The following is a 15,003-nucleotide window of genomic DNA, read 5'->3' as shown; positions in this document are numbered from 1 at the left end:
AATTAAAAAAAAAAAGATTTTTCTTAGCTAGCACTTGAAAGCAGTCCGCTGTTGGGTTCTTGATCATGATTTTACTATCCCCTTTTCATTACAAATTAATATGACGATACAAATTTTTAGGTGCTTTATTCTCACCTCCAAGTTAAAGTTCAAGTTGTGGTAGAGCCCTTCTCCCAGGGGATGTGCTATACACCCTCACATTATGGATTATTATTTTAGGTGAGATCCTGCCAATTGCCCTCCCTCCTCCTACCAGTTGCCCTCCTTTCTCTCACCAGTCACCCCCTCCCCTACTACTCCCCTAATATTTCTTTTAATTCGGTCTTGCAGTTTGTCTTCTACTCAGTATTAAGCTACTCAATAGGTAAAACTACACATGTGCATATATTACTAGAAAACATGGATTCCAAAAGGAAAATAAGAAAACCTAAATAAAGTTCTTAATTTTAACGTATATACGATTTTTTTTGAAAAAAAAATTATAGAAGTATATTATGGCTTGAAGTATTTATACAAATAGGGATGGTTTCACTGTACCTTCATATTTTAGATATTTATCACCTCTTGAAGTCTAAAGTTGATCTTTCTTCACTTGAGGCTTACTTAGAGGTAACCTTCAGGTTCTAGAATCGATTATTCTTAAATTAATGCCTCCTGCCCAGGACCATCTGTCATAAATCCTTTTCTATAAATAATTGGCACATCCCATTGCACAAAATGCTATGGTGACTGACTCACCCTGGTTTGTACAGAACTTTGCTGGAGTTTCTTTTGTTTGTTTGTTTTTTGAGCCAGAGTCTCTCTTTTGCCCTTGGTAGAGTACTGTGGCCTCAAAGCTCACAGCAACCTCAGTCTCTTGGGCTCAAGTGATTCTCTTACCTCAGTCTCCCAAGTAGCTGGGACTATAGGCGCCTGCCACAGCCCAGCTAGTTTTTTAGAGACGAGGTCTCACTCTTGTTCAGGCTGGTCTTGAACTCTTGAGCTCAGGCAGTCCACCCTCCTCAGCCTCCCAGAGTGCTGGGATTACAAGTGTGAGCCACTGTATCCAGGTGGGACTTTCCCAGTTTTAAAACTGAAAGCTCCATGTTCTGGGAAACTCTTAAGTCCCGGACAGCTTGGGATGGAGGGTCACCCTATATACTAACCCACCCTCCCCCCAAGCACATCTCTTAATTTGATGTTTGTCTGTGTAATGTCCAGATGTTTGTCTGTGTAATGTCCGGGCATCCATCTGAATGCTAACATGTGGAAAGAGGCCATGCATGTGGTATTAGTGTTTGGGAGTTATTGTGCTTTTTTACTTTAAGCATTCCATTTCCCCCCTTTTCCCCTATGAAAACGCTAGAGAATCCTCCAATCTCTCTCTTTTTCTTTAATTTAGAAATTTATTCTGTTTAATCCCCAAGTTTTACATAGCTTTAGTTAAATAACAAAAACAGGGACACCAAGACACTATTTCACCTCCGATATCTCTTGCCACAACCTTAAGTTTTTATTCCTTGTTGCACTTGTGACATGAATTGCTCTTGAGGGATTTTTGTCTTGAATTTCTTTCAGCAGTTTCACAAAATGGGGTTTGTTCCCTTGCCACCTAGACTATATGGCTTCAGTTTATTTGTCATATAGTCTTGTGTGTTGAGTGACTCAAAGCAATGAAATTGTGCAGGAAGACCTAAGAAACCATACTTTTTAGTCATTGTGAATCCTGAGTTCAATTCAGTTGGTTGCCACCTAGCTGTAGGGTCCTGGGTCTTGTTTTCTCTTTAGATTTTGATTTCCTCTTTTATAACAGAAGTGGGCTTTGCTGAACTGGCCCTGAAACCATGATTTATGTTAAAAAGGAATGGCTGTCGGTCAGTGGAAGGGCAGGGTACGATTGCCTTATATATTATTTCTTTTCTGAAGTCTTTTTGGAGTTATTTCTGTATCTTTTTAACTTGGCCTCTGAGCCTAGAACCTATACCCAGCCGTGTACCACAAACACTAGCCCCTTAGTGCCTTGTACCCATAAGACGTGCTGTCTTGTAGCTAGAAGCATGATAATGGGATATCCCCGACTACCCCTGGGTTCAATTATTCACTAGAAGACTTAAACATTATAAGATCCATCATAGGTTTATACTCATGTCTAGTATTTGTTACAGCAAAAAGATGTAAAGGAAAATCCACAAAAGAAAAAAGTACTTGGGTGAGATCCAAGGAAACCAGGCATGAGCTTTTAGCAGTATTTTCCCATGAACTCACACAGGATGTGCTTAATTCCCTCATCAATTAACTGGTCATGATAACATGTGTGAAATGTTATCTATTAGGAAAGCTCATTAGAGATTCAGTGCCCACAGTTTTTGCTGGAGGCTGGTCACAGAGGCAATCTTTATACTGAAATTTTAAATTCCCAGAAGGAGAGCAGGTGTTCAGCATAAACCACATTGTTTGTACAATTTATGCACAGGGAGGCAGACTTATCTGGGAATGGTGGGAACTCTTCTCATTGGAAAACCATCTGGAGTCTAACTTTTCAGATACCAACTGATGACCAACCAGGCAAGCAGGTCTTTCCAAAGATAGGTTGCTATCTCTTTTTGGCCCACAACATAGAATTTAGAATTTGTTTCTAACCCTTTGACCTCTTGCCAACAAATGAGGCCACATGAAATATTGGAAAATAAGCTTTGAAGAGTAACTCTGAAGTTCTAGTCTTGGCTCTGCTGGTTAACTTGTTAGATGACTTTGGCTAAGTTGTTTTTCCTCTTCAAACCTTACTTTTTTTCATCTGTGAATTTGAGATAATAATGCTACTTACACAGGGATTTTTGTTGAAAACAAATTATTTTATATATGCATACAAACTATACATACAGTATCGCTTTTCCCCGAATCCACTAATTCAAAAATGTTAAGAACCTACAGTTGCAAGAGAGACTGTACCTAACAAGTGCAATCAGTGTAATCTGGCTTATTGTACCCTCAATGAATCCCCAACAATGAAAAAAAAAAAAAAAAAAAAAAAAAGAACCTACAGTTTGTGATATACAGTGATAGGTCCTGGAGATCTAATGGTGAGCAAGGGGATGATGTCCTTTTGTCCTGAAAGTGCTTTTTGGGAGTTTATAGTTTATTTGGGGGGGACTTTAATCTCAGATAATATTTGATATTATTAATAATTTTAGATTATGCAAATTAATATGTAATTACAACTTTTAAGTAAAGGCCCTGAAAGAGAGTATAGTGAAAATGTATGATTGGTACTGACCTGCTCTGGTTGGTCTCCCTGAGGAAGCAGCATGTGTGTGAGAATCGTAAGTTTGCCTAGGCAGTGGCTAGCCACATCAAGAGATCAAGGAGACACATTAGATGATGATTTTGTATAGGCTTTTCTCTTTGGGTAGAAGGGAGCAGCCTTTGCTTGAAAATTTAGAAGATGAGAACAAACAAAACAAAAAAAAATAGACCAATGTGGTAGGTATAGAAAAGCAAAAAGGAACAAAGGAAGTGGATGAGATTGGAGAGTAGAGAGTTAGTCTAGGACCATATTGTGATAGTGGAGTTTCTCCACTATACCAAGAGCAGTGGACAGTCATTTCAGGGTGTTTTGCAATGCGATGACGTGCTCAGATATCTTAGTGTTCTGAAATACTTACTCTTGCTGGTCATGCAGAAAAATGTTTAGATTGGACAAAACGGGCTTTAAGAGGCTATTGTGAAGATCCTGGCTACTGATGATTATAACTTGAGTTAGAGTTATAGCTTACTTGAAGATTGAGAGGAAAGATTTGAGAAGGTATATCTATGGTTACTTGTTAAATTATTTCAATAAACACCTTGGAGACTGTTTTTATGTAAGTTTTTTATTTTTTATTTTTTTTTCTTTTCTTTCTTTCTTTCTTTTTTTTTTATTGTTAAGGATTCATTGAGGGTACAATAAGCCAGGTTACACTGATTGCAATTGTTAGGTAAAGTCCCTCTTGCAATCATGTCTTGCCCGCATAAAGTGTGACACACACCAAGGCCCTACCCCTCCCTCCGTCCCTCTTTCTGCTTTTCCTCCCCCCACCCCATAACCTTAATTGTCATTAATTGTCCTCATATCAAAATTGAGTACATAGGATTCATGCTTCTCCATTCTCGTGATGCTTTACTAAGAATAATGTCTTCCACGTCCATCCAGGTTAATACGAAGGATGTAAAGTCTCCATTTTTTTTTAATAGCTGAATAGTATTCCATGGTATACATATACCACAGCTTGTTAATCCATTCCTGGGTTGGTGGGCATTTAGGCTGGTTCCACATTTTGGAGATTGTAAATTGAGCTGCAATAAACAGTCTAGTACAAGTGTCCTTATGATAAAAGGATTTTTTTCCTTCTGGGTAGATGCCCAGTAATGGGATTGCAGGATCAAATGGGAGGTCTAGCTTGAGTGCTTTGAGGTTTCTCCATACTTCCTTCCAGAAAGGTTGTACTAGTTTGCAGTCCCACCAGCAGTGTAAAAGTGTTCCCTTCTCTCCACATCCACACCACCATCTGCAGTTTTGATATTTTGTGATGTGGGCCATTCTCACTGGGGTTAGATGATATCTCAGGGTTGTTTTGATTTGCATTTCTCTAATATATAGAGATGATGAACATTTTTTCATGTGTTTGTTAGCCATTCGTCTGTCATCTTTAGAGAAGGTTCTATTCATGTCTCTTGCCCATTGATATATGGAATTGTTGGCTTTTTTCATGTGGATTAATTTGAGTTCTCTATAGATCCTAGTTATCAAGCTTTTGTCTGATTGAAAATATGCAAATATCCTTTCCCATTGTGTAGGTTGTCTCTTTGCTTTGGTTATTGTCTCCTTAGCTGTACAGAAGCTTTTCGGTTTAATGAAGTCCCATTTGTTTATTTTTGTTGTTGTTGCAATTGCCATGGCCGTCTTCTACATGAAGTCTTTCCCCAGGCCAATATCTTCCAGTGTTTTTCCTATGCTTTCTTGGAGGATTTTTATTGTTTCATGCCTTAAATTTAAGTCCTTTATCCATTTTGAATCAATTTTTGTGAGTGGGGAAAGGTGTAGGTCCAGATTCAGTCTTTTACATGTAGACATCCAATTTTCCCAACACCATTTATTGAATAGGGAGTCTTTCCCCCAAGGTATGTTCTTGTTTGGTTTATCGAAGATTAGGTGGTTGTAAGATGTTAGTTTCATTCCTTGATTTTCAATTCAATTCCAAGTGTCTATGTCTCTGTTTTTGTGCCAGTACCATGCTGTCTTGACCACTATGGCTTTGTACAGACTAAAATCTGGTATGCTGATGCCCCCAGCTTTATTTTCATTACTAAGAACTGCCTTAGCTATATGGAGTTTTTTCCGGTTCCATACAAAATGCAGTATCATTTTCTCCAAATCTTGAAAGTACGATGTTGGTATTTTGATAGGAATGGCATTGAATAGGTAGATTGCTTTGGGAAGTATAGACATTTTAACAATGTTGATTCTTCTCATCCATGAGCATGGTATGTTTTTCCATTTGTTAATATCCTCTGCTATTTCCTTTCTGAGGATTTCATAATTTTCTTTATAGAGGTCCTTCACCTCCTTCGTTAGGTATATTCCTAGGTATTTCATTTTCTTTGAGACTATGGTGAAGGGAGTTGTGTCCTTAATTAGCTTCTCATCTTGACTGTTATTGCCGTATACAAAGGCTACTGACTTGTGGACATTGATTTTATATCCTGAAACATTACTGTATTTTTTGATGACTTCTAGGAGTCTTGTGGTTGAGTCTTTGGGGTTCTGTAAGTATAAGATCATGTCGTCAGCAAAGAGGGAGAGTTTGACCTCCTCTGCTCCCATTTGGATTCCCTTTATTTCCTTGTCTTGCCTAATTGTATTGGCTAGAACTTCCAGCACTATGTTGAATAGTAAAGGTGACAGAGGACAACCTTGTCTGGTTCCAGTTCTAAGAGGAAAAGCTTTGAGTTTTACTCCATTCAGTAAAATATTAGCTGTGGGTTTGTCATAGATAGCTTCAATCAGTTTTAGAAATGTGCCACCTATGCCTATACTCTTCAGTGTTCTAATTAGAAAAGGATGCTGGATTTTATCAAATGCTTTTTCTGCATCTATTGAGAGGATCATGTGATCTTTATTTTTGCCTCTGTTAATATGGTGGATAATGTTTATGGACTTGCGTATGTTAAACCAGCCTTGCATCCCTGGGATGAAGCCTACTTGATCGTGATGAATGACTTTTTTGATGATAAGCTGTAATCTATTGGCTAGGATTTTGTTGAGAATTTTTGCATCTGTATTCATGAGTGAGATTAGTCTGAAATTCTCCTTTTTGTTTGGGTCTTTTCCTGGTTTTGGTATCAGGGTGATGTTTGCTTCATAGAATGTGTTGGGGAAGATTCCTTCTTCCTCAATTTTTTGGAATAATTTCTGCAGTACAGGAATAAGCTCTTCCTTGAAGGTTTGATAGAATTCTGGAGTGAAGCCATCTGGAGCAGGGCATTTTTTGGTTGGAAGCTTTTTTATTGTTTCTTTGATCTCAGTGCTTGAAATTGGTCTGTTCAGGAGGTCTATTTCTTCCTGGGTAAGTCTAGGGAGAGGGTGTGATTCCAAATATTGATCGATTTCCTTCACATTGTCAAATTTCTGGGCATAGAGTTTCTGGTCGTATTCAGAGATGATCTCTTGTATCTCTGTGGGATCAGTTGTTATTTCCCCTTTATCATTTCTGATTGAGGTTACTAGAGATTTTACTTTTCTATTTTTCGTTAGTCTGGCCAATGGTTTATCTATTTTATTTATTTTTTCAAAAAACCAACTTCTTGTTTCATTAACTTTCTGAATGATTCTTTTGTTTTCAAATTCATTGATCTCTGATTTGATTTTGGATATGTCTTTTCTTCTACTGAGTTTAGGCTTATATTATTCTTCTTTTTCCAATTCCCTAAGATCTCTTGTGAGAGTGTTGATGCGCTCTCTTTCTGTTTTTCGAATGTAGGCGTCTGAAGTGATGAATTTTCCTCTCAAAACTGCTTTTGCAGTATCCCACAGGTTTTGGTAGCTTGTGTCTTCATTGTTGTTATGCTCAAGGAAGTTAATGATTTCCTGTTTTATTTCTTCCTGCCCCCATCTGTTATTCAACAGAAGATTGTTTAATTTTCATGCCTTTGTGTGGGGTCGAGCGTTTTTGTTAGAGTTGAGTTCCACCTTTAGTGCCTTATGGTCTGAGAAGATACAAGGTAAAATTTCATTTCTTTTGATTCTGTTGATATTCGTTTTGTGCCCCAGGATATGATAAATTTTGGAGAATGTTCCATGGGGTGATGAGAAGAATGTATATTCTTTGTCTTTGGGGTGGAGTGTTCTATGTGCGTCTATCAAGCACAGTTGTTCTAGCGTCTCATTTAAATCACTTATATCTTTGTTTAATTTCTGTTTAGAGGATCTGTCCAGCTCTGTAAGAGGAGTGTTAAAGTCCCCTGTTATGATGGTATTATCAGATATCATATTGCTCAGACTGAGTAAGGTCTGTTTCAAGAATCTGGGAGCATTTAAATTGGTTGCATAAATATTTAGAATTGAAACGTCTTCTTGTTGTATTTTTCCCTTGCCCAATATAAAGTGACCATCTTTGTCTTTTTTGACTTTAGTTGCTTTAAATCCACATGTATCTGAAAATAAGATCACAACTCCTCTTTTCTTCTGAGTTCCATTTGCCTGAAAAATTGTCTTCCAACCCTTGACTCTGATCTTTAATTTGTCTTTTGAAGCCAGGTGTGTTTCTTGCAGACAGCAAATGGATGGCTTGTGTTTTTTAATCCAGTCAGCCAATCTATGTCTCTTCAGTGGGGAATTCAAGCCATTAACATTATTGAGATAATTGATAAGTGTGGTAGTATTCTATTCATCTTATTTTGTGAGAGTCCATTGTTTAGTTTTATCTTTTGCATCAGTGTGGAGGTTAGGTTCTGTCCTTTAATTTCTGAGTTCTTACTTTGCTGCTGATCCATTGTGGTGTTCAGTGTGCAGAACAGGTTGAAGTATTTCCTGTAGAGCTGGTCTTGTTGTGGCGAATTTCCTCAATGTTTGTACATCCATAAATGATTTGATTTCTCCTTCAATTTTGAAGCTTAGCTTAGCAGGGTACAGAACTGTGGGCTGGAAATTGTTCTGTTTAAGTAGATTAAAGGTAGATGACCATTGTCTTCTTGCTTGGAAAGTTTCATTAGAGAAGTATGCGGTCACTGATGGATTTGCCCCTGTAGGTCAACTGGTGCTTACTCCTGGCAGCTTGCAGAATCTTTTCTTTTGTCTTGACTTTGGACAGGTTCATCACAATGTGTCTTGGAGAAGCTCAGTTAGAGTTGAGGCGACCTGGGGTCTGATATCCCTCTGAAAGCAGTGTGTCAGAATCTTTGGTGATATTTGGGAAATTTTCTTTTATAATATTCTCTGGTATGGCTTCCATTCCTCTGGGGCATTCTTCTTCCCTTTCTGGGATTCCTATAACTTGTCTGTTGGAATGCTTCATAAAGTCCCATAATTCTGACAGTGAATGTTCTGCTTTCTCTCTCTTCTTTTCTGCGTCTTTTACTGTCTGAGTTATCTCAAGAACTTTGTCTTCTGCCTCTGAAATTCTTTCTTCTGCATGGTCTAACCTGTTGCTGATACTTTCCATTGCATCTTTAAGTTCCCTAATTGACTGTTTCAGTTCCTTCGGCTCTGCTATATCCTTTTTATATTCTTCATATCGTTCATCTCTTATTTGATTCTGTTTTTGGATTTCCTTTTGGTTATTTTCCACTTTATTAGCAGTTTCCTTCATTGTTTCCATCATTTCTTTCATTGTTTTCATCATATGTATTCTAAATTCTCTTTCTGTCATTCCTAACATTTCTTTATAGGTGGAATCCTCTGCAGTAGCTACCTCATGGTCCCTTGGTGGTGTTGTTCTGGACTGGTTCTTCATGTTGCCTGGAGTTTTCTGCTGAATCTTCCTCATGAGTGATTTCTTTTATCTGTTTTCTTGCCCTAATTTTCCTTTCACTTCCTCTTGCTCTTTAAGTTCCCGTGCCTGTGGACTAAGGGTTCAATGTGTCCTTTTGGCACAGGACCAGAAGGGTGAGAAGGTTGAAGAGCAAGAAAGGGATGAAAGAAAGGAGGACCGAGGGAAAGAAAAAACAAAATAGAGAAAGTAGACGGGGTGGGTAAAAGGAATATTGACAAAAAGAAGAAAGGCACAGAAAGAGGGAGACAGAGCAATATAGGTGTACAGTAGGGTACTTTGACACAACCTTAAAAAAACCCCACCTTCTGAGGGTGTCCAGTTGGGTGGTTCCCTTGAGGTCAGCAGCTCTTTGCTATCCTGATCAGACACAGTACCCCACCTCCCACAATTAGAGAGGAAAGACAGAAATGGTATAAATCAAACCAAAACAAGCAAACAGAACACTTTGCGGGATAAAATTCTGTGGAAAACCAAATAATAGCGGTAGAAACATAGCAAAAATGAAGTTCTAGTTATTGAAAAAGGCAGTAATGGGAAATTATAATTAAACTTGAAAAATTGAGAAAGAGAAAAGATCTGTACAGAAAACGTTGAAATTAAAAACAAAACAACATCAACAACATCAAAATAAACAAACAAACAAACAAACAGAAAACAACCAAAAACAAAGCAGTATGTATATGTTGTTGAATATTGTCTGGGCAACACATGGTCTTCTGGGGTATGAGATGTTAATCGCAGTTCTGATATGACTGGAGGCTGCTGATTTCTCATACCCCAGCAGGTAGACTCCCTAAATTTCTCTTCAGCCCACTTAAAAGGCACTTTGAACTTGTAAACTTGCTGAGCAGAAGCTTTCCCAGGAAAGTGCTTGTCGCTGGAATCACTGCTGAAGTGGCTATCCACTTACCCAGTGTGCCAAAACCGGTCTCACTCTGCCCCTGAGGATTAGGGCTGCAAGGCAATTCAGACCCCACCCTTAGGCTACTCAGTCCCTAGGTTACCAGCTCCCAACCAGTTCTAGCTCTGCAACCCTGAGGACGGAGCTTGCTGGGGCAGATCACTCACAATGGCTCCCTGTGGCCCATAGCCAAACACTATTAGCTCTGTCTGGCTCAGCGGCTCAGACTGGGGCTCTAGACAATGGCCAAAGTTCTCTGCACTCCCGCTCAGGCTCTCCCCAAGGCAGTTCAACTGAGTGCCAAGTCCAAAGACACCAAAACAGTTCACAGGTAAGGCCTTTCCGGTTTGCAGTCTCGCTGCTACTGAACTTACAGTTGCGGGCGGGTTTATACCGATTGAGCACACGCATCCACTTGCCATTTTTCCACTGTTTTAGTCCTCCTCTTGGGTTCCAGAAGTCTCTCGCTGACTGCCTGTATCCTCACAGGGGTGATGATAGACAGATCCCACCAGCCAGAGATGCCTGGAATTTTATCTCCCCAGACTCACGGTGCCTAGATGCAAGGAATCTGTTACTCAGCCAACATCTTGCTCTCCAACCTCAGAGCTTATTATTATTATAATTTTTTTAATTTAATTTTTTTTGCTTTAATATGAGGGTATAAATGATTAGGTTACATTGTTTGCATTTGTTATGTAAAGTCCAACTTGTAGTTGAGCCCTTCATTCACGGAGTGTGCTGTGCCCTTACATATCACCAATTAATATGAACAACATCTCTAACAGAGAAAGAGATGCAGTTATAACTTGCTGAGATTTCTGAAGTCTACCTTACCCGTGCATATTTTGAATAGAAGTAATAAGAGAATACCATCTAACACATACTTAAGACTTAGAGTATATGAAACATTTTGCATGTACTAACTCGTTCACCTGTCACAGAAATCCTATGGGTAGGTGCTATTATTACATACATATTATAGATGAGAATTGGAGAAGACAACCGAGTTTAAGTAACTGACCAATTTGAAACTAATGAATACCTGGTAGAACTGAGATTTGACCCCAAGTAGTTTGTCTTCAGGCTCTTATGGCCACCAACATGGTTCTAATTATCAAACTGTGGCCTCTTAGTCCAAATTCAGTTCATATGTTTTTATACAGCTACTTATGAAAACTAAAAAGAGCTATTAAAAAAAAAAAAGAGAGAAAAAGGAGAATTGTGAGGGAGTGTGTGAAGGGTATATGTGGCCCCCAAAGACTGAAATGTTTACTACTTGGCCTTTTACAGCAGAAGTTTGCCAACACCTCTACTATGCTAACCATTATGAAGAAAACAAGTTTCTTCAGTTGGTAGTTGAGAACCACTGATCTTTACTATTTCTGGTCATAAAATGAGTAAGTTGCAGAGTGAGAATAGTGTACTCAGTGCTCTCTCAGTGGTCGAATGATTTTATTTTTATTTTTGCAAATTTAGAATACAGACTGTGTAAAATTATTTGGGAAGATAGAGATCAAAGAGCTGGTCTTGTGCTAAATTACTTCATGTGATGTCTGATTTAAGACAATGGATCTCAGGCCAGGAGCGGTGGCTCAGGCCTGTAATTCTAGCACTCTGGGAGGCCAAGATAGATGGATTGCCCAAACTCAGGATTTGGAGAGCAGCCTCAGCAAGAACAACACTCATCTCTACTAAAATTAGAAAAGCTAGCCTGATGTGGTGTAGGCATCTATAGTCCCAGCAGGATGAGGCAAAAGGATTGCTTGAACCCAGGAGTTTGAGGTTGCTGTAAGCTAGGATGCCATGGCACTCTACCCTGGGTGACAGGGTGAAACTGTCTCGAAAAAAAAATGCATTTTAGATGGACTTTATATATTGTGATAGCATTTGGGGATATATTGGCAAAAAAACCCCACAAATACCTTTTACATTGAGACCGTAGTTTGTTTTTGAAAAAATAAAAAATTGGGCCACCACTAAATACTGAGAAATTCTGCTCAGATATCAACAACTATTTGGAAAGAAAAATGGCTTTAACAATGAATTTCCTCTTTCCAGAGTAGTAAGTGCATTAGTCAGAGTACACAGCATGTTTTGGCCTTTCTAAATAAACTTAACATCTTGTTTCTAAAACTCATTTGAATTTTCATAGAGAACTAAATATTCAACCATTTAACAAATATTTAGTAAATCTTATTGTAGTAGTAGGCATTTAGGGAAGTATATGAAGATAATGTAAAAGTTATTCTTTTTTCTTTTTTTGTCATAAAGTATTTTCATTGGGTAGGTGGTTGTTCAAATCTGCTGTACTGTATAGATGGATTACATGTTTATTATTCATGCCTGTCTAATAGAGTCAGAAGGTGGTGATGGAGGTTACATGTGGTTGCAAGGCACTTCCATTTGCCTGTTCTTCAACACAGCAGAGCTGCATTGTTGCTAAACCCCAGATGAGATAGCTTTTGCTGTTACTACAGATCGGTGGTAATAGTTGGTGGGTGCCTAGTACTGAAGCTCATTTCCTCATTCATCTCACTTTATCATTCAATCTGCTTGAAGAGGTGACTTGAAAGGTAGTAATTATAGTTATTTAAATTATACTATTGTTTGATTAAAAAACCCTTTTGTTGTTATATAATCCATTTTCCTTACTTTAGATGATTCAGACTCTTAGAAGATTTATGTTGAATAATTTTCTACTTTTTTAATTCAAAGATTAGAGGTGTTGTGTGAAGCTGATCTCTTTTTCTTTTTGACTATAGGAATTTTCAAACATGTACGAAAGTAATCCAGTTTCCACAGTCATCCTTTATAACCAGTCTTGTTTAATCTCTATCTTCCTCAATCCTTGCCTTTTATCTATTCCAAACAACTTTAAAACATTTGCAAACAACATAGCATTTCATTCTGTAACTATTTCATTGTGTTTTTCTAAATTGTAAGGACTCTTAAAAAATGTAAATGCCATCATTGTGCTAAAAACAATAATTTCCCATTATCAACATATATCCAATTAGTGTCCATATTTCCCTAATTTTCTCATAAATACCTTTTTAGAGTTAGTATTTTCGAATTAGGACCCAGCTAAGGTCTGTGATTGACATTGTTTGAAATGACTCCTAATTATGTCAATATATAATTGCCATTAATTTTACAGGTATTTTTTTCCCCATTGATTGTGTAAGATGGTCATTTGTCCTATAGAAATTCTCATGTTCTGGATTTTATTGAGGATGTCTTTTTTTGTGTCACTATATTCTCTTGTCTCTTTATTTATGATAAATTTGTAGTATAAACTGTAGTGAAATCTAAAGTATGTATCAAATTTAAGTGAAAATCTCTAAAAATAATACTTTGTAAATGGTGCAAATGTTGGATTCTTAAATTGGTGGATGAAAGTATGTGTATGATACATAATCAGCACTTTGTCTTTTACTTCCTTGGATTGAATGAGGCTTCTTTTCTTTTCAGTAATGATACTGAATAGCAGGTTAGAGGAAACACACACACACATATATGTAATATTATTAGATATAACTTTCTTTAACAAAATTTTATATTCATTATTTGTTTTGAGTGCGTTATAATAAGAAAAGGTACTGGAACAGTAGAAGCTCTTATTTGGCATAGGATTGCTAGATGTGGTCAGATGACACATTTTTAAACTTTGCCTTAGGAGTCTTCGGACGTGGTAACATTTTTGTCTACCTCGGGGTCTGGCCAACTTTACTTTTCCTTTTATGGGTGATGAAATCCTTGCTGTTAACTTCGTACTGGCAATGTTAAGTGTGAAAATTCATCCAATCAAAATCTAAATTTATAGTTAATTCTTATAATTTATGTAGAAATATTTGAGTAGGAAAGTTACCTTTATTTTGTCATTTTATTACAAAGAAAAGACTCTACATAGTATGCTTTTTACTCTTATAAAGTAAAATCTGGTACTTTTTTTTTGTAGAGACCGAGTCTCACTTTATGGCCCTCGGTAGAGTGTCATGGCATCACAGAGCTCACAGCAACCTCCAACTCCTGGGCTTAAGCGATTCTCTTGCCTCAGCCTCCTGTGTAGCTGGGACTACAGGCGCCCGCCACAACGCCCAGCTATTTTTTTTTTTGGTTGCAGTTCAGCTGGGGTCAGGTCTGAACCTGCCACCCTCGGTATATGGGGCCGGCGCCCTACCTACTGAGCCACAGGCGCCGCCCAAAATCTGGTACTTTTAATTTCAGACTTTTTGTGAATGGTAACATGTCAAATTTTATTAGTCAACTAAGCCCTGTTTGAAAATTTATAAATGAAATTTTGATTTTTAAAAAATAATTTAAAAAGTATTCTTAAAATATATTTACTAGAACACTGACAACTTTAGTGAAAATGACTTTATATTTCCTGGACTATTTATTTTCTATAGTGAAAATTACGTAAGAAATGTGTCTCAGTTTGTTACAACTTATGTTAGAGAATTAGGATCAGACTTATAATCGAATCTTTTCTTTTTCTTTGCATATGTCAGTGTTTAGACTAATATAATTTATACACATTTTAATTATATGTGTCATAAATCAGGGATGATCTCTAGGTGACAGTGAAGCTGGTTGATTAGATACTGCCTAGTACAGTCTTAATCTTTACAGGTTTTATGAAAAGTGTGCATTGTATAGAAGATTTTCTCTTAATGTTTAAAAACTCTGTTGAGGATATGCAGTTCTTTAAGCATTAATGTACTTTTTAACATTCAAATACTTTGTCATTTGATGGTTCATTATCTGGCAGTTAACAAACCAATATGAATTGCCTGTTTTTTCAACAGCACTTTTGTTTAGTCATATATACATTAACAAACCAGAACATTCTCAGGAATTTAATAAGTTCTGTAATCACTGTATTAAGTTGTAAAGTGTTGGTATTTAACTTCCATGCTATGTTATTTCCTTCTGTCTTTGCAGATAAATTATTAGTCATAACTGTAGCAACAAAAGAAAATGATGGATTCCATCGATTTATGCAGTCTGCCAAATATTTCAATTATACTGTGAAGGTATGGTATGTTCTTTAATCTATGTTACAATGTATGTCTAAAGTGCATTTTTTATAGG

General features: G+C 37.4%; 1 protein-coding gene across 2 annotated transcripts in view; it reads left to right on the top strand.

The window, feature by feature from the left end:
- PLOD2 (procollagen-lysine,2-oxoglutarate 5-dioxygenase 2) overlaps positions 1 to 15,003 on the top strand; it is a 105,824-nt gene that overhangs the window by 32,360 nt on the left and 58,461 nt on the right. For both annotated transcript variants that reach the window (XM_053599891.1, XM_053599890.1), the window contains exon 2: positions 14,854 to 14,945. In XM_053599891.1, the coding sequence (XP_053455866.1) occupies positions 14,854 to 14,945 (92 nt within the window). The remainder of the gene's footprint in view (positions 1 to 14,853; positions 14,946 to 15,003) is intronic.

Source organism: Nycticebus coucang, chromosome 8, assembly GCF_027406575.1.
Source record: "Nycticebus coucang isolate mNycCou1 chromosome 8, mNycCou1.pri, whole genome shotgun sequence".
NCBI classification, from domain to species: Eukaryota; Metazoa; Chordata; class Mammalia; order Primates; family Lorisidae; genus Nycticebus; species Nycticebus coucang.
This window is presented reverse-complemented; position numbering and strand designations above follow the sequence as displayed.